The sequence below is a fragment of the Penicillium solitum genome (genome assembly GCF_028829755.1).
Source record: "Penicillium solitum strain IBT 25940 chromosome Unknown utg000008l_segment0_segment0, whole genome shotgun sequence".
NCBI classification, from domain to species: domain Eukaryota; kingdom Fungi; phylum Ascomycota; class Eurotiomycetes; order Eurotiales; family Aspergillaceae; genus Penicillium; species Penicillium solitum.
The window spans coordinates 839553-860832 of NW_027072127.1; the positions used below are offsets into that span (position 1 = coordinate 839553).

At 48.9% G+C, this 21280-nt stretch overlaps 11 protein-coding genes across 11 annotated transcripts; 3 read left to right on the forward strand and 8 right to left on the reverse strand.

The window, feature by feature from the left end:
• Window positions 1-240: 240 nt before the first annotated feature.
• On the reverse strand, window positions 241-1878 carry N7455_009586 (flavin-containing monooxygenase; the record flags this gene model as incomplete). The annotated part of the gene is made up of 1 exon (XM_040954577.2): window positions 241-1878. One exon carries the CDS (start codon window positions 1876-1878, stop codon window positions 241-243), a length of 1638 nt encoding a protein of 545 aa, XP_040815022.2.
• Window positions 1879-2746: 868 nt separating this feature from the next.
• N7455_009587 (Metallo-hydrolase/oxidoreductase) lies at window positions 2747-3110 on the reverse strand (the record flags this gene model as incomplete). Its single annotated transcript, XM_065606241.1, has 2 exons — window positions 2747-2909; window positions 2956-3110. The coding sequence occupies 2 exons, from the start codon at window positions 3108-3110 to the stop codon at window positions 2747-2749; spliced, it is 318 nt and encodes a 105-aa protein (XP_065460204.1).
• A 503-nt stretch (window positions 3111-3613) lies between these two features.
• N7455_009588 (uncharacterized protein) lies at window positions 3614-3883 on the forward strand (the record flags this gene model as incomplete). Its single annotated transcript, XM_065606242.1, has 2 exons — window positions 3614-3817; window positions 3875-3883. Coding segments are annotated over 2 exons (213 nt in total), but the record flags the coding sequence as incomplete, so codon positions are not given.
• Window positions 3884-4351: 468 nt separating this feature from the next.
• On the reverse strand, window positions 4352-6453 carry N7455_009589 (putative PHD and RING finger domain protein). The gene is made up of 2 exons (XM_040954683.2): window positions 6156-6453; window positions 4352-6074 (listed from the first exon to the last, which is right to left on the reverse strand). The coding sequence occupies exons 1-2, from the start codon at window positions 6397-6399 to the stop codon at window positions 4486-4488; spliced, it is 1833 nt and encodes a 610-aa protein (XP_040814832.2). The 5' UTR covers window positions 6400-6453; the 3' UTR covers window positions 4352-4485.
• An 803-nt stretch (window positions 6454-7256) lies between these two features.
• On the reverse strand, window positions 7257-8057 carry N7455_009590 (60S ribosomal protein eL43). Its single transcript, XM_040954742.2, has 4 exons — window positions 7934-8057; window positions 7835-7865; window positions 7562-7726; window positions 7257-7431 (listed from the first exon to the last, which is right to left on the reverse strand). The coding sequence occupies exons 1-4, from the start codon at window positions 7950-7952 to the stop codon at window positions 7368-7370; spliced, it is 279 nt and encodes a 92-aa protein (XP_040814791.1). The 5' UTR covers window positions 7953-8057; the 3' UTR covers window positions 7257-7367.
• A 658-nt stretch (window positions 8058-8715) lies between these two features.
• On the forward strand, window positions 8716-10184 carry N7455_009591 (saccharopine dehydrogenase family protein; the record flags this gene model as incomplete). Its single annotated transcript, XM_040954601.2, has 5 exons — window positions 8716-8905; window positions 8976-9123; window positions 9180-9252; window positions 9305-9429; window positions 9482-10184. 5 exons carry the CDS (start codon window positions 8716-8718, stop codon window positions 10182-10184), a joined length of 1239 nt encoding a protein of 412 aa, XP_040814778.2.
• Window positions 10185-10364: 180 nt separating this feature from the next.
• N7455_009592 (alpha/beta fold hydrolase) lies at window positions 10365-11743 on the reverse strand (the record flags this gene model as incomplete). Its single annotated transcript, XM_065606243.1, has 7 exons — window positions 10365-10642; window positions 10695-10746; window positions 10808-11138; window positions 11205-11314; window positions 11370-11477; window positions 11534-11586; window positions 11665-11743. 7 exons carry the CDS (start codon window positions 11741-11743, stop codon window positions 10365-10367), a joined length of 1011 nt encoding a protein of 336 aa, XP_065460206.1.
• A 2552-nt stretch (window positions 11744-14295) lies between these two features.
• On the reverse strand, window positions 14296-14622 carry N7455_009593 (PHF5 family protein; the record flags this gene model as incomplete). Its single annotated transcript, XM_040954782.1, has 1 exon — window positions 14296-14622. One exon carries the CDS (start codon window positions 14620-14622, stop codon window positions 14296-14298), a length of 327 nt encoding a protein of 108 aa, XP_040814959.1.
• A 318-nt stretch (window positions 14623-14940) lies between these two features.
• Window positions 14941-16172, forward strand: N7455_009594 (uncharacterized protein; the record flags this gene model as incomplete). Its single annotated transcript, XM_040954777.2, has 4 exons — window positions 14941-14951; window positions 15035-15491; window positions 15568-15636; window positions 15690-16172. 4 exons carry the CDS (start codon window positions 14941-14943, stop codon window positions 16170-16172), a joined length of 1020 nt encoding a protein of 339 aa, XP_040815006.2.
• A 617-nt stretch (window positions 16173-16789) lies between these two features.
• On the reverse strand, window positions 16790-18076 carry N7455_009595 (twinfilin; the record flags this gene model as incomplete). Its single annotated transcript, XM_040954726.2, has 4 exons — window positions 16790-16906; window positions 16972-17223; window positions 17346-17983; window positions 18058-18076. 4 exons carry the CDS (start codon window positions 18074-18076, stop codon window positions 16790-16792), a joined length of 1026 nt encoding a protein of 341 aa, XP_040814804.1.
• A 533-nt stretch (window positions 18077-18609) lies between these two features.
• N7455_009596 (putative succinate:fumarate antiporter (Acr1)) lies at window positions 18610-19752 on the reverse strand (the record flags this gene model as incomplete). Its single annotated transcript, XM_040954653.2, has 4 exons — window positions 18610-19223; window positions 19284-19482; window positions 19545-19642; window positions 19698-19752. The coding sequence occupies 4 exons, from the start codon at window positions 19750-19752 to the stop codon at window positions 18610-18612; spliced, it is 966 nt and encodes a 321-aa protein (XP_040814976.1).
• Between the last annotated feature and the right edge of the window lie 1528 nt (window positions 19753-21280).

A 21280-nucleotide genomic window follows, 5' to 3' on the forward strand; every position in this document is an offset into this window, starting at 1 on the left:
TTTGAGTAATTTCGTTTTAGCTCCAAAATGACACCTAAAAGGACATCTCAAAATATAGCATACTAGAACATCCCTTATATCATCTTGGGTCCGATAAATCAGATTATTAAGTCCTACGTCTTTAAGGACACAGACTACATACGCAGCCCAGTACTCTTGTTGGCCACTTAGATAGGGATATTTGACATCAATCATATTCTGTAGAACTAAAAGCATTTCCGAACGTTGCTTATACAAAACTCATTCAAGCACCAAATCCCGATACTCTCTCGTGGCCACCTCCTCGGCACGCTTTCGATATCCAGGCGCCGGGCCCTGATATCGCGCAATGATTCTCTTCTGCTTGTGTGCTAAATTCTTATTGACACCAGTCATCCAAGAATCGACATCATTAGCAAGCAATCCAACCGCACAAGTATGAACATGCTCCGTCCAATCCAAGACACTCTGCCCCGTAGCCCCAGCAAATGTAATCCCCCGGTCTCGACAGAACTCAATAAACCGCGCCACCCAGCTCGCAGCGTATTCCACGCTGCGAGGGATATTCCCAAACATCTGATGCGGTCCCATAACCATCATCATATTAGGGAAGCTTTCAACAAACAGACCCAAAAACGTACGTGGACCCTCACTCCACCTATCCTTCAACTTAACCCCATCCACACCCCGGAAATCAATTGCCGTAAAAGACCCAGTCACAGCATCGAACCCAGTGGCATATACAATCATATCAAACTCAAAGGCTTCATCCTTCGTCTTAATCCCAGATTCGGTAACACATTCAATGGGATTGGATTTGACATCCACCAAGCGCACATTGGGCTGGTTATACGCCTCAAAGTAGCGCGTTTCCATGGGCACCCGTTTCGTCCCGAACCCATGACATTTCGGAATAAGGATCTCCGCCGTGACGGGGTCATGCACGCGCTCGCGGATCTTGTTCGCGATAAACTCGCTAAACAGCGCATTCGCCTCTTTGCTCGTGTTGATGTCGCCGAAGTTGCTCATCCACTTTGCGAACCCGCGTTGCGCGTACAGTTCTTCCCAGAATGTTTCGCGGTCTTCAGGGCTCAGGTCGAAGGTGCTTCGCTTGTCCGGTACGTGCATGAAACAGTGCCAGGACTCTGCGCATTTGCGGAATATTTCTGGGTAGCGGGATCTGATTTCGTCCATCTCTTCTGGGGTGAGGGGTGCATTTCGGAGAGGTAGACTCCAATTCGGGGTCCGTTGGAAGACGGTTAGATGGCCTACTGTCTTGGAGACTTCTTGGATTACTTGGATGGCGGTTGCTCCGGTGCCGATGACTGCGACACGTTTGTTTGTGAAGTCGACTTGCTCTGCAGGCCAGCGGGCAGTGTGGAAGGCTTCGCCTTTGTAGTCCAGGACTCCGGGGATATTAGGCAGGGTGTAGTTGTTTAAAATGCCAATACAGGTGACCACAAAGCGTGAGGTGTATTGCTGTCCCTGTTCATCTGTTACAAGCCATGACTTGGTGTCATCTTGGAAATGTGCTGCAGTAACACGTGTGTCGAATTGCATGTCTCGACGGAGATCGAACTTGTCGCACACGAATTCGCAGTACCGTAGTGTCTCGGGCTGCGAGGCGAAATGTTCGGACCAGTTCCACTCATCGAGGACTTCTTGGGAGAATGAGAAATTGTATGAATAGCTTTCAGAGTCGAATCGTGCGCCTGGGTATCGATTCCAGTACCAGGTTCCGCCTACACCCCCGCCGGCTTCCAAGACTTTCGTCCGCAGGCCTAATTGTCGCATTCTATATAGCGAGTAAATGCCGGAAAGTCCGGCGCCAATGATAAGAACATCGTAGTCGAGGTCTTTGTTCTTCTGGCAGAAGTTTGGTTCTTCGATGCTGCCCATGATTCAAGGACGTTTGCGACTTGTGTTATTGGAATTGTCAAACTGAAGGTAAGATTTATTTGGGGTTATTACGCCCTAGCCCTCAATACATGGCCATTCTTATATTGCGGCTATAGGTTACCTTCCCATCTGGGCACCGGCGTTCGACCGATAAAGCCGGAAGTATCCACGTGTGACAGGCCCCGATTTGCGGGGAAGAGACCCCACATTTATACAGCCGGTATGCGCTTGTATGAAGCCGAGATGAGACCCAGGATATACATACGTGTATCTAAGACGCTCATTACTTGACACTGCCTCCAGGGCCCTATAGGGCATCGGGAAGGGTAGAGATCTCCAAAATCACATATTATACACAAAAAGTCGCAGTGCACATTTACACCTTTTTTGCCGCATATATTCTATGTGTTTTGCCGCTAATTCTTTTGACGGGGCTTCTATTTCCAAGCCCAAACATAAGCAAACGAAAACAATATTGAACTGGGCCTGCGCGCATAATTTATCTGGGGTGGTGACTGACTGAAATACACGGAAGACAGGCGCGTTCCTAAGCTAGTTGGTAAGATTCTTGATCTAAGCCTGAGATTCGAGCATTTTACCCGATACAAGTCAGATTACTCGGTACACGGAGGCAATGCAAATGAAACATGCATTCCTCACAACCTATGATCAACCGATTTTTCTCAGCCAAGCAGACTTTGAAAGAGAACCAGGTATAGAGAAGTCACCAGTGATTTGCCATGATGATGCATACGACCTAAGCCAAACTCAAGTCATTTTGCGGCAATGTTTCTTCCATGTTGCGCTGTTGGACCAAAGGGACCCTGGTTTATCAACCACATTGCGCAGCCCACAGGGCATCAGATTACTACACTACCCATACGTTACCGGACTGCGCCGGCCCCGACAGCCCTGAACAAGTTAGGATCTTTTGGGACTCTTTAGGATCTGCTGGGACACCCGCAACAATGCTTCTTTGAATCAAGTTCCTGTTACTAGGTCTGTTGAGGGTAGGAATCCAGTCCCAATGGCTGCAGGATTAGTATGCTGTGGAATCGGCGTTTTCAGTCGGAATACCTCCCAATGTCAACTTCAATATTTTCACCCTCGATCCTATTCTCTTCAAGTATATCGGCAGCATTCTTTGCCATTTCGATATTGTATTTTGTTGTTGGGATGCATTTGACGATCTTCGGCGCATAGTTCAGGTAGCCCTCGCGGATCCGTAACATGATCAATAACGATGATTGTCTGCCCAGAAGATACTTCGAACTGAAGGATTTATATCATGGGTTTTCCCGCAACGCAATTTCAAAAATGATTAGAGATGCACTAAGAAATTGTGAGCTTCCATTCTTCCCCCGCGTTTCCCCCGGATCTATGGACAGATACCTGTACATTATATCTATATCAATACCAGCTTACCAGATTGAGCTGCGGTCTGACATCGGTTAGTTATATGAAGCCCGATAGCGGATCTACATCCTCTCCCACAACACATTATATAATGATGAGGCACTCAAGGTTCTCGCCAGCTACAGCGGCGATAGCACGTAAACAGAAGAAGAAGAAGAAGAAGAAGAAGAAGAGAAAAAGCTTCTCCGCAGAATCGACTGGAGACTGATTCCCATCTATTGCTTCGTCGGGGGTTTATATTGGGTATTGTCTGGACAAGGCTGGTCGACTGATCGTCTGCTTGTGGCTTGCTTGTGCTGGGGCTGATTTCTGATTAGGAATCATCACTGATCCATTGATCTTCAAGGATGATGATGCACCTCGCTATGTGCTGGGATTCGTCGTTATTGTGACCTCATTCATTGCCGGTATCACTGTGCTTATCTATCGGCTTGTGTGCGTTTTTGAAAATCGCAAGCGAGATCAGTCTGGGACGGTGGAGGGATATGAAAATGCGTACCAGGATGATTTGACAGATAGAACGGTGAGTGCGAGAGCGAATTTGTTAATTTGTTCCTTGCAAACTGTCGATTCTGATCAGAATCCTTGATTCCGGTATATCTTGTAGATCGGACTCCGGTGGTATCACACTGTTCAAAATCAGCTTTGTCCCATGTGACAGCATCTTTGCACTTACTATGTGTACTTCGTACTTTATTTAGACTTATCCATAAATGTGCAGCCAAATCGACCCCCGATTGAATCAGGAGTTGTCGCTGTCCTATAAATTATCCGTCAGAGATTATCCGAGGAATTGTCTTTTAAAGCATATAAACTTGAAAGCCCCAACTAGGAAATAGAAAGACCCAATAAACCAAAGATGGCGAGGCTACCTAGGAGTGGCCGTACCTCCTCCTACGGTCAGAATATAAATGATATTTAGATACAATATGGAGCAAAGGGAACGCAAATAGACTAGCTCCACGCAAGAAAAACACAATAATCACTCCCACCGAAGCAGTGCTACGAACAAAAAAGATCTCACACAGATGCCTCGCGGAAGGAGAAGAAGAAGAGGAAGAAGGGGAAAAGAAGACAGCCTGCAAGTATCAAACGCCAGTTGTACATTCCAATCCATTCCGCCAAAGAGTAGGATTCGCTGATATGAGAAGAAACGCCATTAAATGCGGGGGAGAGTTCGTGGTATAGTCATTATAGATCACCGTCTGTGTCGGTCGCCGCCATGCGCTGTTTCTGCTTATCTTTGCTCTTCATCTTAAGTGCATCAATTGTATTCTGCACTTCATGCTTAGCCTCTGTTTCGAGGTTGGTGCGTTCATCCGGCTCAAGCGTTTCCTTATCGCCAACTCGCTCGTAGAGCATGCGAGAGATGGTTCGGTTGATGTTTGTATATTGCTCTTTCGAGATGGTCTTTTTCTTATAGTGAGGTTTTAGTCCAGTGCCCACCATTTTCTGTATATCGGCTTTGAGGGCGAGGGATGGACCAGCTCGAGTGGGAGATGAATCGGGTGAGCGGGAGGCCCCGAAACACAGTGCTCGTTGGGGGATGCGGGAGCGAGGACGACCGGGCTGGCGTTGTGGTTTGACTTCTTTGGCGCCATTCGATGATTGACTACCAGATGACACTTCGGGAGAGAACGGAGGAGATGAGGGTGGGGCCGGAGATGATAGTTGAAGAGGGGATATGGGGCGGCTTCGCGAAAAAGGTGGCGGTGTGGCCGCCGAGAGGAGAGGGGAGGAGTAACGAGATGAGGCGGGGGAGATGGAGGGAGAAGAGGGACCAGGAGATGGATGGTCGGTAGGGGCGACAGATGTCGAAGCTGACGGTCCATATGAATGACTCGGTGCGTCTTCGACTTCCTTCAATAGTGAGGACAGGAAGCTTGGTCCAGTGGGATTATCACCATTTGGCCGTACATTGGAGCTCGCAGCTCTGGAAGATTCGCCATTTTGAGTTTGCTGTGCGCGAGCTGCGAGCTCCTGCGGCCTCCTCGTCCGAGGACGCTTCAACTTGCGCTCTGGTTCTGTGGGTTCCGGGGACGGCGACATGGTCGGCTCTTTGCGCTTCCTGGCTGCGCTCGGGTTGTTTTCGATTTCTCGTGCCCTCTCGAAAGCGTTCCAAGCCCGCATCTCCTCTAGGGACTCGGGCTCCGGTGTCGGAACTCTAGGCACCCGAGGTCGCGATGGTCGGGCATGGTCAAGATCGAACAGGGATGCTGTGTCGCGAAACCGGCTGCCACCACCTTGTCGCTCAGCGACCTCAAAGCGGCGTTGCCAAGCTTGAAATTCGCGCTGGTTGGCCTCCTCGCGACGACGTTGTTGCATCGCACGTTCGGCAGATCGATCGTCATCGAATGGGAAATCAAGGTCGAGATTCAAATGATCCCAGACAGATTGCCAGACTCGTGCCCAATGTAGAGAATTCGTCTGGGTTCGATTCTGCAGTCGTCTCTGCTGAGCTCTAGTTCGTCGACTCCGCTGCTCGATCGCCCGAGACGGCCGTGCTGATACCTCGGGAGCCGGTCCCAGAGCACGTAGCTCCTCGCATTGTTGGCAGTACCATGACCCCGAGGGGATCTCGTCCAAACCTAGGCAGTATAGATGAGAAGGCCCATCACATCCATCGCATAAAAGAAGAACATCCTCATTGTCGGCTTGTCCGCAAATTGTACATGGTTGAAAATCGGTCAAGTCATCCTCCACATATTCTATAATCATAGAAGGGTCAACTTCGGCCACTTGGGTTCGGTCCTGGACAGCGTAGGATGAAATAACAGTTCCTATAGCAAATGAATATAGTCAGTACTTGTAATCTAAAGGGGACCATGTCATAAGTCAAAGGAAGGGGGAGGGCGTCATACCTCCAACACTATCGCTCAACTCCACCATATTGAAACTGCGCCGACATATCGGACAACTGTTTGCCCGTTCAACCCATGGCTTTAAACAATTATTATGTAGGATATGACCACAGGGAAGTAGCTGAGCGATCTGAGAGTCGAGCCCATTGAAGTCGCCATCCTTCAAATCAAGGCTCACAGGCTCAAGAGGATCACCCGCTCCTTCACCAAGGTCTCCTAAACAAACAATACAGGTATCGGACATGAGCGACAGATTTATAAGAGAAGGCGAAGTCCATGAAGAAGCGCTCGAGAAGTGTAGAAGCGAGAAAGGTGTGGGGAGCGCCTTTTGAAGGTGGGCCGGATTACCGGACTAACGCAAAGCAGGAACGTGACGGAGGCGAATGATGCATGCCCTGGATTGGTTTGAACTTCGATATTGATATTATCACGATATTATCAAAATATAAAGAATTATAGCTCTCTTTTTTTAAAAAAAAAACAAACAGATGGCTATTACCTTTTAAGTATCGGATGTGGAGGGCATCCTGCCATCCAACAATGTCCTTGTACAACACAAACTACACAAAGTCCCTGAGAGGTAAGGTGGCCGATCTACAAATTGAGAAATGACTACATTAGGCGCCCATGATTTAGTTGAAACCCGAATCACACCTGGGCTTGCCCAGGTGGACAATTTCCACCTTAGTCATCGTGTAAGATCTCCGGGCAAATCACCAGGCGCCAGTATCGCTCAGAGTAGGGTATGCATCATGTGGGTCGAAGTATGCCCAGGCACCTGGTGCAAATGTCCAGGTGCACATAGAAAGTACGAAGATATGGTCCGGAGCGCAATCGGTCCAGATACTCGAAACAATACGTTGAGACCAGGTGACCTCCAAATCAAGATCCACTCATGTCCCGTCAAGTCTACGTGATTGTCCAGCGCCTGAGAAACCACGAGACCGCAGGTCGGCAGTCCATCCATATGGATGATGCACACGGTCGCAGAACGTCGAAGTAATCAGGTGGAGGATCTTGGATGGGCCGGTGAACATGTCTATCAGGTAGGCAGCGACCGAGGCGAACTTTGGAAAACCAGTCACATCGATATACGGTATACTCGGGTGCGAAGCGGATTGCAACAAGAATTCGTAATCCCGAATTTTTTTCATTCATTTTTGGTATTCAGACGTAACCGTAAAGAGAAATGAAACCACACAATCCTCCCATTTAGACCTCAGCGATCTCACGCAGACGACGGATGGTGGAGCGGGTGGCAGCGGCAGCGGGGGTGCTAGAGAAGATAGAACTGTCAGTAATCTTTCCTCGTCTTGTGCGTTGTGGATCGCGACTGTGTGCGCCGAGCCCAGGTCGATCCCCGAGTCGGATCACAGCGTCGTTCCTTGCGATGATGGGCGACTTACGAGACGACGTAAGCACCGCCGGCAACAGTCTTGTCACAGCCCTTGCACTCCCAGATACCGACAGCCTTGCGCTTGACGGTGTTCTTTCCGCAGAAAGTGCAGACGTAGCGGGCGTGCTGGGTGACTTCCATCTTCTTCACCTGCTTACGCAGGGAGGCACCGTATCTGTTGGTAAATTGTTAGAATCCGTGTCGTCGTGTAGGAGTATTCGCTATCGGTTGTGTCTCGATCGAAATCACAGTCGTGTAGGCGCGAAATGGGCGAATGTCATACCTGGTACCATATTTACCGGTGATGCCGACCTCTGTGGAAATTAGTTAGCATTGAGCAATTCGGTTTGCAGTGTGTTGAATTTGAGAAAGAGGCACATACTCTTGGTGCGCTTCGTCATCTTGGCTGGTGTAGAGGATGAAGATGGGTATTCAACAGGAGACCAAAAAAGACGCTTTGAATGAGGGCGGGTTGTGCTGTGGATTCTCGCTTAGGGCTCTTGGCTTCGTGCGATCACCTGACCATTTTGAGTTAGTGGGCTTACGTCAGGAAGTGGATGGCCTCAGGTTTCCAATGCTTACTTTGTGTTTCGAAGGTCCACAAGGTCCACCGGATTTTGAGACGATGACGGTGTTGGTGGAGATGATTGGGATGGAATTTGGGATTTTCCAAGAATTCGTTTGATTTGATGTTGGATATTGGGGTTTTTCTTTTGGTTAGTTTAGAATTTTTTTATTTGATGCCTTCTATTTGAGGTGTCTAATATCATTTCCAATTTCCCCTCTACATCATACAAAATCACCTCGTGCAATGATTGTATATTTATCTCCGTACATTGATGTCTATTTTAATTCGGCCTGATTGTGTTCGAGACCAGCCGCTTCCCCCAGTCCCCTTTTCTCGGGCTAATCGATCTATCCGGTCACGTGATATCTCCCGGCCATGAAATATAAACATCTGCAGTTCCCAGATCAAGGTAGAATCTCGATTGTGTAACATGTGTTGCTTCTAGTCCTACGTAAAGCTTCAAGGACTCTTTTGTGGCTATTGCGCCTATACCCCTTCCTATCTCACACGGTATCTTGAAGGAATCTGATTTGCCGAAATCTCCCCTTGTTCTACCAAACTACATCATAGACTCCAAACACATCGACTCAACCACCATGACTTCCAACCGACAGTATGACCTAGTCTTGCTAGGCCCAACTGGCTATACTGGTCGGTTTTGCGCAGAGCACATTGTGCAGAACCTTCCTACCGATCTGAAATGGGCTATCGCCGGTCGATCCGCGCAGAAAATGGAGCCTATCGCTCAGGAACTGAAGGCTCTGAACCCAGATCGTGTGAACCCAGGTACATAACCTCATGGTCTCATTTGTATACGACTTTTTGTATCTCAATGCTCACTCTGATGTGATTATAGATGTCCTGGTCGTTCAACTGAACTCCACCGAGCTCAACGAGCTTGCCCAGAAAACGCGGCTGGTTATCAATTGTGTGGGTCCATACCACTTGTACTCGACCCCAGTCGTGGAGGCATGCGCTGTCAATGGAACTCACTATGTGGATGTGTAAGTCTTTGCTTTGGAATTATCCGAGTCATTCGAAGACTTACTCATCGTTACAGTACCGGAGAAACACCCTGGGTCAAGTCGATCATTGACAAGTACCACGAGACCGCCAAGGCCAATAGCGCTATTGTTCGTTCTACAACCAATTGCTGTCAAATATATTCATGCTAATTGCAGACAGATAATCCCTTGCACTGGTGTTGAGAGTGCGCCTGCTGACATGCTGGCATGGTCTCTGGTTAAGCGAGTCCGAGAGGACCTCTCCTCTTCAACCCGCCAGATCAACAGCACCATCAAGGAAATGAAGTATGTAATTCCATATCCACAGGCAACCACGTCTCTAATCCATTCGCAACAGATCCTCCGGTCCTAGCGGTGGCACCATGAATACAGTTCTCACCATCTTCGATGGCTTTTCAATGTCCGAGCTATCCAAGACAATGACACCCTTCTCGTTGACAGCATCACCGCCACCAAAGAACATCCCCGGTGAATCAATCCTGGAAAAGGTTTTCGGCGTGCGCTCAATTCGCGACCTGGGTACCGTGACGACCTCCCCGTCCGGTGTCTGCGACATGAGCATCGTGCACCGCAGCAGCAGCCTGATGCCAGAGCTGTACGGGCAGAATTTCTTCTTCCGTCAGTTCCTGTCGGTCCGTAACGCCCTTATTGGCGTTGCTATCCACGTCGGTTTCTTGGTTGTAGTTTCGCTGCTTGCGCTGCCACCGGTACGCTGGCTGGTAAAGAAGCTCGTATTTGCCCCTGGCACTGGCCCGCGCAGAGAGGACTCGGCAAATGACCTTCTCGAGTACCATGCCATCGCTACTGCGGATAGTGCTTCGCCACAGCGCGTCTTCGGTAAGATCACTTACCACGGCGGTATGTACCCCTTTACTGGACTGTTGCTGGCTGAGGCTGCGATGGTTATTCTTAATGAGGAGGAGAAGATCAAGAAGGTCTCGCGCGGTGGCATTGTCACTCCCGCTACGCTGGGTCAGGACTATATCGACCGCTTGGAGAAGGTCGGCTGTAAAATTGAGACCAAGGTGTTCCAGTACTAAATAGCTGCGTCGTTTACGGGGTGAGCCCCAGCCCTGTGTAGTAATGCTGGTTCAAGCAACTGCTCGCGACTTGTGATGAAGCACATATTTTTAATACTTTTACGATATGAGATACGGATTTTCGCGATAATCAATCAATCTTTCCTTTTCATTGCGCTACTATACCTATCATTTCTCCAATCAGAGTTTGCCAGCCCTTCCATCGGCAACAGACTGGTCCTTCAGCCAAGTTCCAATAATCTCATTGACTTCCTCAGGCTTCTCCCACAGAGCCCAGTGCGAGGTGTTAACCTGCTTCAGGGTCAGTCGCGGGAACTGCTTCGCCATAGACTTGCCCAACTGAGGCGGCAGGGCCTGATCCCTCAGCGCCTGGATAAACAATGTAGGGATCCGAATCTCCCTATCGAGAATAGCGAGCTCATCTTTGTAGTTCACGTCACGGGTGCGATACCAGTTAACTATAAAGCTAATTAGCAAGAACTTAACAAACGAATCCAGAGGATATCATACGCGGTCCATGAACCCCATGCCGAGCAAACTCATTTGTATAAAACTCCAACTCCTGTAGAAAGTCAGCATAACAATTCCCAAACCGAAGCCCAAATCAAATAAACCCAACCTACCTCCTCACTCAACAATTTCGAAGGCTTCAAGTGGCCAATCTTATCAAACAAAACACCCTTATGGGCATCAAACCCAGACTCACCCGCCTCGGTGCGACCCCCATAAAGCGCAAGCAAAAACTGACGAGTCTCATCCTTAGACCGAATAACCTTCTCCACCTCCCCGCTCTTGAGCTGCAGCTGATATGCGAAGTGCGGTGTCACGTTACGGACAAGGTCTTCGATGGAGATATTCTTGGCCATGGGTCGTGCATAAGGCACGCAGACTGTGAATAGGTGGCTTACTAGCTCTGGATGCCAGAGGGCGATGCGGTAGGCAAGTCCTGCGCCCCTGTTCTGTGTATTAGTCGTGCGGTTCTGAAAAAGATAGGTTGCTCGCGGGGGGGGGAGTGCTTGCCAGTCATGTCCACCTAGGATGATTTGGGTTTCGCCTAGATGGGTTGCTAGGGCTTTGATGTCTGCTGCGCAACTTTTGTGGGCATACGGAGTAAAATCGTCTGGGGCGTCCTTGAATTGTTGTTAGGCGATATTTCCTAATAGGGTAGAAGGTGGAAAGACTCACTGTTCGTCCATATCCGAGGCAGTCGGGGGCTACTACCCGCAAGCCCATGTCTACAAGCATGGGGATTTGGTATCGCCATCCCATGGAGAGATCGGGGAAGCCATGGATCTATGGAGATTATACGTTAACATGTGTGGCTTTTTTTTATTGAACTGGCCGCGTACCAGGAAGACGGTAGCCTTGTATTGTCCTGACTTGGGCTGGCTGAGAATGTAAGCTACAAAAAGTCAGTTCATGTTAAACCCATATAGAAGGCATTGAGTATAAGCTCTTCTTTGAGGTATGGTATGCTCACAGTAGTTATGGCCGTTGAGGGTAGCGGTCTTGTACTCAATGCGGGAGTCACCCGATACTCGGATCTTGTCAACTGGCATGATGAGTTGATTTAAGCTGTGATAGCTATGCTTTCAAGTTCTGTCTCCAAGGGAAGGGGGGTTATGTCGTGTGTAACTTGAAGATTCGTGGACACCTTTTCAGGGTCCAAGCTTTGAAGTACTAGATTTAGCTGTACAACCCCACAGGCTATCAGGTGAAATCGACCAATATATAGCATAAAACTTATATAAATCAAGAGGAAGCAATAGGTTTCAGAATAATCAATGATATATAATCATGCATGAAGCTAGCCCTGGAGAGGATGTCGGAGGATGTCATACCGAGACCCCTCCCAGTTGTGCCTCGGCACGTTGGAAACCACAGTGGGGCGCCAAGACACTAGCGCTATAAACCCTACATTGCATGTATGTACATAGTTATGCTATGGCACAATAATATGTAATTCTCTACAGAGTAACTAGAATGATGATAGTGGATTCTGTGGTCTAAATTTAATAGCGGAATGAGAACCAATAAAGCTAGAGCAGTGGTATTGATATAGGTAGAAGAGATGCGCACACCAAAGAACAGAGATGAGAGGATAGAGGGCAAGCGAAGTATCAAACAGCAGGGATCCTTAAAAGTCTTTTGGCTAAGTATATAAACTAATTACAGTTCATTCATAAATAATGGGAATGGAAAATTCAAAGTCTAGTTACACAGCTTGCTCTAATTATGTTCGTTCGCAATCTGCTCGTCCAGCAACTTCAACAACGCACCTTGAACGTCCTCTCGTTCCATGAAAACCTCACCGACTCTCAACCCATGTCCTTCCTAAATCTCCTCAGAATTTAAAGTAGTCTCAATCTCTGCAAAGGTTTGTGCAGAGAAAGTGTTTTTCGCTACATGATTTGTATCTATCCCAAACATACTAAGAATGTGATTATGGTTCCAAGGCATAATATCGTTATACGCCTGATTTCTCCCGTGAATAGCTCCCTCGATAGTGTAACCAGTATTGTTGATAATAAAGATAATAATATCCAAATTCTGGTTGATGATGGTACTGATCTCTTGTGCTGTCCTGTCATGCTCTAAGGACCGTGGTTGAATGACAGCGGCATTTCGGCGCATGCTCTAGCAATACTATTAAGACCTGACAGCTCGCCAATACCAAAGGTAGTGATTATAGCGCTGAGTCCATTGATTAGCGTGTAGCCGTCGGCGGCATAGGCTGCATTTAACTCATTGCGATTTCTAACCCAATGTAGTCCAGCTGGTTCCACAAAGTCCAATAGGCGCAGATTGTAATCGCACGGGACACCGAACACTGAACGAATGCCTAGCTAGCAGAGCCTGGTAAAAAGGTAGTCTGCAGTTTTGAATGGCTCTTTGGGGGATGTGTTTCGAGTCATGGTTAGCGTGGATAGAAACGGCAACAACCTCAAAAGAGAACAATATGGTCAATGGCTAGCCAATAAACTGTGCAGAGGACTTTATATGCATAACCTTGGATACTTGGTTCGATACCGAGGAAACGTGGTCATTGTCTGAGGTTGTGTCAACACAGTTGTGAGCAGAAGGGCCGCTAGGTACCATGTCCTATCTATAGCCTCTGAGATAAGCTCCAAAGGTGTTTCCTCTTCGAGGCTTAGGTGATTGTAACATCAAGCACGCACAGCCTCCCGGATGTATTTGTGATAACCTTGTTTGTTAAGATATAGAATGGTTGGACATTGGCCGAAAAAATGGAATATGATATTGATAGGCGCAAGAGAGCCTCTCGGGGTCAGGATATAAGAGGTATACAAAGTGTGTTAAAACGAAGCGGGTCTAAGAGCATTTGAGGCAAACTATGCATGTATTTGCCTGGGTATTATTGGAGAAATGAATACAACAATTTACTTTGTAAATGGAAGCCATCGCGGCCGCTGACCACTTGTATGCACAGAAACAATGATGACTTTGTTGAGAATGATAATTGAGATTGAAGGCAGACGCTCCTTGGGGAATAAGATCAAAAGAAAGAAATTTTTCGAAAGAGCAGATCTGCGCATGAGGCCTTAAAGCCGCAGATTTAGGGCTTGGGTCATGCCATACCCGTCTGGGCAATCGACAAAACATGATCGAGACCCGAGACGTGTCAATCATGGACCCTGCAGGGTTGTTTCCAGTCCAGCTGCTCCACCTAGGGTCCCCGCTGGTCCTGAGTTCGTCGAACCATATGCAGTGTCCGCAGATCCTCGGGGTCTGATATTCCAAGACACACTGCCACCATGTCTGACAGTTCTTTTCTGGGTAGCATTGCACGATGCTACAAAGGCAGGCCAGGTGACAGGGCCATCTCGTTGGGTTATATCCGGGTCCACGTGCTCGTTGATCTCCTCCGCTTGCCGACTCGCTGCAAGCAGGCGACACCAAATAAACACAGTTGGGGCAGGTTTAGATAGCCCACCGACAGAATGTATTGCATGGTCTCAGATTTGTGAAGGTTGTAAAGTCTTTTTTGTCGTCGCTAGGATGAAATATGCTGAAATATGCTGAAAATTGTGAAACCCGCCAGACTCATGCTTGGCTCCCCTCCACTTGAACACCAAGCCACAAGCCAAGATCATTGATTCCTGAAACTTTTCTTCTGGTAAAACAGATCGGTCCTCGAACTTCCCAGATTGATAATCTTGGGACATCCATCGCGATCCTTCTCAAGGCGCGTGCATTCAAAGCAGTAGAACGCATCACTGATGCCCTCGCCGCCGCAGACGACACACTTGTTCTGGTAGTTTCCGAAGGAGCACTCGTCGCAGATGCGGACCAGGGTTGTTGGGCGCACGTAGGAATCGCAGACGGGACATTTTCCGTCGCATTTGTCACACAGGCGGCCGATAGAAATGCCGGGTTGCTTGCGGCACATGACGAGGTCGGGGTGGTGACGAGACATTATGATTTAAGTGAGGTAGCAAGAGAATGAAAACAGTAGCTGTAGAAAGTGGAATAAGGTGCGATTTAGCGATCGCACGGAAGTGAGAAGAGAATCAGTGTGAGAGAAGGTAAGAGAAGAGAAGCCGACGGTGAACCAAGACTAAAGTGGTCTGTGCACGTGATCCTAAGCAGTGTGATTCTAAGCAGCGTGTCGCCTTATTATTTTGCGCCTCTTGACCTCAACTCCAATATTTGACCCGGATCAGAACCTATAACGTCGCTCAGTTTCTCCCCCAATTTGTTTATTTCTTATAAACAGCGCTGTTTGCCGAATAAGATGTCTGAAGGGTATGGTTCCCTTCATACTGTGCAACCCAAGCGCAAGCATTGTAATTGGAGCGCTCTAGCTAACGTGCATGTTACTTTGACAGCCCTGAGACACTCGCATCGGCAGTGGCTGTACCTAGCCAGGATACCATCCAGCAGTCTCCGGAGTTGACAGCTAAGCGACGAAAGTCTTCAACTGCAGAATACGACACTAAGCGCCGACGACTCAGCTCTACAGACAATGCCTCCCCGCAATCTCAGCGGCGTCGGCCGTCATCCCCTCCGCCTGCGAGAGATGAGTCTGTGGAGACGAAGCCTACACGACCACGTGGGGGTCGAGACGAGGATCGCAAGCGGGGCCAGCGGTTATTCGGGGGGCTGCTTGGCACTCTTTCGCAGAGCTCAAGTTCTGCGGCACAGAGACGGCGCGCTGATATTGAAAAGAAGCAGCAAGAGAAATTGAAGTCGCAAGATGCCGAGTACGGTGAATTGAAGAAACGGCGGAAGGAGCAGCGTGATGAGATTCGGAGACGGGAAATGCCGTTGTATGAGCGAGAAGCGGTATGTTCATGTCCTATTCACATACATACCACTGGGGTATATAGTGATGAAATATTTTACTGACATCCACTCTCAGATGCAAACACGGCATTCGAATATGCTTGCCCTGGCACATTTCCACAAGACACAAGCCGAGCCGGCTCTGGTGAGTTATGCTTTCCTATTCATATATAGTGGCCATCAGCTAACCAATGATAGTATTACAAACCATGGCAACCCCGACCTGGCGACGATGCAGTGATAAAACAGCAGATCGAAGAAGCAGAGGCGACTGTTGCCCGAGAAGTCGCCGAGCTCGAAGCCCGATATCCACCCGAGGCATTTGCGCCCGAACAGTCAACCCAGGTTGAAACACAGCCCACTCAGGCTGAAACAAAACAACAGGGAGGCGAAGAACAACCGCAAGTGTCAGAAGAGCAGCAGCAAACAGATGGTCCCGAGGACCAGCCATCGGCTCCAGAGCACGAGGCAGATCCGACAGATTCAAAATCTAAGGAGACGGCCCCTGGTGCTCCGGAAACGGTGGGTGCAGACATTAATGACCAAACCCCCGATCTAGCTAAAACGGATGAAACCACTGCTAACGTGGAGGAAAGTGCCGTTCAAGATCAGCATGATGCCCACCGAGATGATGACGGAGGCGAGGTTGTTGAGGATAACGAGGACACTGTGATTTATTAGCTTGTAGTCGGCTGTAGTCGACTTTTCATTGTCAAATTATGTGGTGAGATAGCTTTAGTTCTTTAGGCCGTGACAAATACCCGGGAGTTTCCTTTGTTGCTTTGGATGTATATGTGGAATTTGTCTTGGAACTCATTAGGCATTGTCTAAGGCAATATGTATGCATATTCGTATAACAAAACATGATCATTTGAAATATCCAATGTTTATCCCAAGTTATTCCAACGTTAAGGACATCGCCAGTTCTGTGCCAGGCACTGGTGACCTCGGCGAGTCATTCTTGCCGTCGCTCATATAACCTACACAATTTTGGAAGCAATAATTAAGAGGGTTACATTGCACACATTGGAAAACTGGTCCAGGTCCCTCAATCTGGCCATGACCGCGGTCATCCAGCGCTTCATAGGAGATATCTGAGGATGTGATCAATGCTCTGACCCAGATCCAAGTCTACCTTCGTTGGTCTCGTCGGAGCAAGCAATTACCAAGTTTTAGACAATAACCTGGCAAGTCTAGCACAGTGCTGCTATATTTACTACAGCTATCGGATCGATGCCCGCTGAGGCGTAGAGCCTTCTGGCCTCATCAAGAATATAGCCTATCTATACAATAGCGATTTACCGGCCGGGGCGACGAGGTCTGGCGAATCCTCGCGTAGGACCCTGGTCTCGTGCCGGGGTGACTTCCTCTTGCAAACGATCGCCGGTGATCTCGTCGGGGCTAGAGGCCTCAATCTGCTATTTGTGAGCACTCCAAACGAACAAAGAACTACAACCATCCACAACTTGGGCACGCATACCTTTTTCTCAATCTTGAGTCCTTCCTGCTCAGCAACGGTGATGGCGTTTCTCCGTGAGCTAGCGTGCAGCATACGCTCCTTGATCGAAGACCCAGTGGGACATGTGTACACGAAGATCACGACATCAGATCCGGGGTAATGATAGAAAGAATAGCGAGGCGAAGAGGAGGATATGTGTGTTGCGACAGAGTTCGCCTCGACTCCAGACTGGGAGTCGGCCAAGACGATCTTCTCCGTGGGGATATCAACAGTCTGCCTTCAATTAGCCTCAGATCCCTCAGATCCCATCCACAGCGCCCATCTCTTCAAATGACATGGTCTAGAACTAGACCAGCCCTCTAAAAGAATGGCCACAAGCCATGGTAATGACTTACAAGTTGAACCAATCCACCGTCCCGCAGATCCCTTAGCGCAGACTTAGCGCCCTCATCAACCGGCATAGAAACCCTCATCCCAGAGCCAGTGCCAGGTCCAAAAGTGCCACCAATACCAATATCCCGTCCGGGGGTGCCACTCCGTGCCTCGGCCTCAGCCTTGCGAACAGCTTCCAGCTCCCTCTCCTTCTCACCCATCATATCTTCACGAGAGATGGCATTGGGGCCCTCGCCATCACGCTCACGCCACGCATCCTGGCCCAGGATCTCGTCTTCCTCGGTAGCGAAGACGGTAGAAGCGAACTTCTCCGTGCCCAGCTCGCGGCTCAGGGTCGAGCGAGTCGAGGCAAAGAGCGTCTTTGCTCGCACGGGCGCATTAGACGGGATGTAGGTCAGAGCGATGAGTGCGGCGGTTGAGGCGGTCGATGGGCGCCGGAGGAGGAGGTAGATGGGGGTTTTAGGCTGGAGGACGGAGGACAGCTGGGGGAGGGCTGAAAAGAAGGCGTTTTCCGAGGGGCTGCCCTGGAAGGGGATTGGGGCCAGCGGTGTTAGGGTCTCTGCTGTGATGGTTACAGGCAGACAGAAGGTTGAGGAGTCGGAGTTGAAGCGGGCGAATGCATCGTGCAGCTCCGAGGAGACTGGGTGGTTTGTTAGCGTTAGTTCAATGGGGTTTTGTTCAGAGCTCAAGATCCGCTGTATTCGAGTGTCTTACCTGTAATTCCTGACTGCATGATGCTGCACTTTAGGATGCAGCTGAGTGGGTTGGTTGTTGTTTATGAGGGGAGAGGGGGAGCGGTGAATGAGGGGCCGGCATGTCAGCCGTCAGGGCTGGCTTTATTTTGACCTTTCTACATCTAACAAGTCTATATCACAGAAAAATAGACAATTCGTCATTGTCTTAAATCGACAGAAATATGTTCTTGTGTGGACGTTACACAAGCATCGCTGACTACCTAGGTAGTGTATCTACAACCACCGGGTCATTCATAAACAGACCCCTCAGCACCCAACTACACTGGCGAACCACTCTTCGACGGTTTTTGAAAATCCTCTATTTCAGCTCAAGATGCATCAGACAAGACGCACCAGGCAAAGTGGTATAGGAAAGAACTAATGCAAAGCACAAAATATTTACACAAAAAAAGAGCCGTTTCAACCGGCTTGCAGTTGGACAGCTCTGTCCGAGACAGTCCAACGCGCAAAACAGACCATGCCGGGTCAGGTATCACAATGCTTTCCAAAAGAACAAGAAATTTTGGCACATTTACTCCTCGAACTTACCACCAACGAAAGCCCAGTTAGAGCCCTCAAGCTTACCCTTGAGGAACTCATACACGGTGAAAGTGACAGCCTGACCGGGAGCAACACGCATCACACGGGGGGTGATACCCTTGTAGAAAGCGCGAGTACCCTCGGTCTTGAACATATCCTTAGCAATGACCATGATGCGAGAAACAGCAGACTGACCGGGCTCGGCACGGGTCTTCTGGAGGCGGGTCTTGATGGTGTCGATGGGAGCGTTAGAGAAGGGGCCGACGGCACCGGAGATCAAACCAATCAGGGTGGTCTGGTAAGCGGGCAGCTGGCTGTTGCTGTGCTCTGGTTGCCAGCGCTGCAGGGCAGCCTTCAGTTCCGTGTATGCGGTGAAGTTCGCGGCCTGGTTGGTTCCTTGTCGGAGAGCTGTCAGGGAGACACCGCGGTACAGGACGCTGAAGCCTTCTTCTTTGATCACGGTGAAGAGCGCGTGCGGAGCGCTGCGGTACTTCGGGGCGTCCAGGGGGTCAGCCAGACTGTGGTGCTGGGCCTGCAGACGAATTTTGATGACTTCCATGGGGTTGACGACGGCAACGGCTTCCGTAACACCGGCGGCGAGACCAGCTGTGGGGACTGTTAGCTTTCCGTTGTGCATCTTTTCGGCTTGTTCAACGCTTCACATACCCAGGAAGGTGGCTTTGCTAGTCACGGCGCCTGTCTCCTTATCGGCCAACATGCCCTTATATGACTCGTATGAGGTGAATCGAATCGCCATCTTCGGGATGATACCACCCAGAACGGCACCAAGACCCTTGTACAGACCCAGAGCAGTCTCCTTTTGCACGATTTGAGCACCGGTGGCTACGAACCCGCGCGGCTTAACCTGATCCAGCAAACATGATTAGCATTGGCTTCAACTGCCAAATGGAATTCTCTCCAACTCACCCCAGGTGCTGTGGCTCTTCTTGACAGCTGCATGCGGACCTTGATTGTGTCTAGCGGATGGCATACGAGGGCCTCCATCATACCGGCACCACCACCAGCTAATCAGGCAAAGGTCAATAGCTGTACATCCCAAAAGGGGGAGGTCTACTCTACCGATCAAGTTGACCGCGGGCGATGTGCGCTTCTGGTTGGCAGTTTTGGCGGACATTGTTTCAATATGTGGTATATATGCAGAGCAATTGCACTTTTGTTCACGAAGATCAAAGATTTCACAGAAATTCTTCAATTGACCGTCTCGGAAATCAAGTTACGAAGATCTTCCGATTGTCGCAAGGGAGAGCCGAAATTGCGGAGAAGCGGAAGTATACAATCCCGGAGAATAAGCAGAAACAACCTGCAATTGGAAAAGAGGGTATATCTGGAGGGTCTGAGGAAGATCAAGAGATCAATTGTGAAGACCTTGAATCTTTTCTTTAAAAAAAAAAAGAGAGGACCGAAGTTCCACGGGTATATGATTCACGAGGCGAAGTGGCGGCAGTGCCAAACTTTGTGGGGAGCTATGACGGGGAAGCGGAGGAAGCTGGACGAGCGGAAGTGTATATGACCTCGCACAAATGAGAAGAACGGAGAAGAAAGAGAAAAGAAAAGAGGTAGCAAACTAAATAACTTGCCGAGGGAGATCTTCTATATAATAATTATCCTATCGGTACCGACCACAACGTGTAGGGCCATCACAATCCCGAGGCCTTCGGTAACAAGGGCGGCTCTCTATCCAGCGCGGAATGAATCACCCCAGATCTCCAATGATCTGATTTCACATGTTTTTTCAAATTGTCGTCATGGTTTTGGCAGGCTTGTGATTGTATACTTTATTTGGAGATTAGATTGTACAATGTAAAAGAAAACGTCTAAAATGCCCGTGCCTTGTCCAACTACATCTACAATATCCTTACACGCAACCATATGCCCGAAGACTACAACGTTCTAGAAACCCCCTAATATTTCCAGGGAGCTAGAGAATTACTCCGCGGATTCTGAGCAGTTCGGGACTTGAAATTCGGAGGAAAGTAGCGAAATCCGCTGGCTATTTGCGGGTGATCTCGGGCGAACGCTAGAGCTCCTCTCAGCCGAGGTCCATGTTCAAAGAGGGTCATGGGGACATTCTGAGTCAGATGGACAATTAAAGTATTCGACGGTAGAACGTGGGGCTTGCTGTAGGCTTAGCTAAACTTGGTCTTTATAGTCCGGGGTTTGGTAGATTCTTATAGAAATGAATATATGGGCAGGTGGTTACAGGTGATTACAGGTGGTGACGTTTCATAGATCCGTCATTCTGTCGGATGAACGTTTTACCGAATTCCTGGTTGATCTATGGAAACCTTGCATTCTATATACAAAAAGATCTACCTCGCTGTACAGCAAACGAAGTATTTGTTATCCAAGATATGAGATCAACAGGGTCGGCATGCGACATGTTTCAAGATCGACTCAAATCACATGCACCGTCTATCACAGCCAGTATCATTCGACCCGGATGATAAGATTCGGCTTCCCGATTTCGGTGACGTTGTTCTAGACTTGCAGATTTGATATACAAAGATGCACAGTATTTATGACATGTCCATAACCATGGATTATACCTGCAATGTACATTGTGATAGTACAAAATACAAAGTACAGCTTCACACAGATTATGTGATTCCTGTACGCGCTATCACTCCGAGGGGTCGGACTAA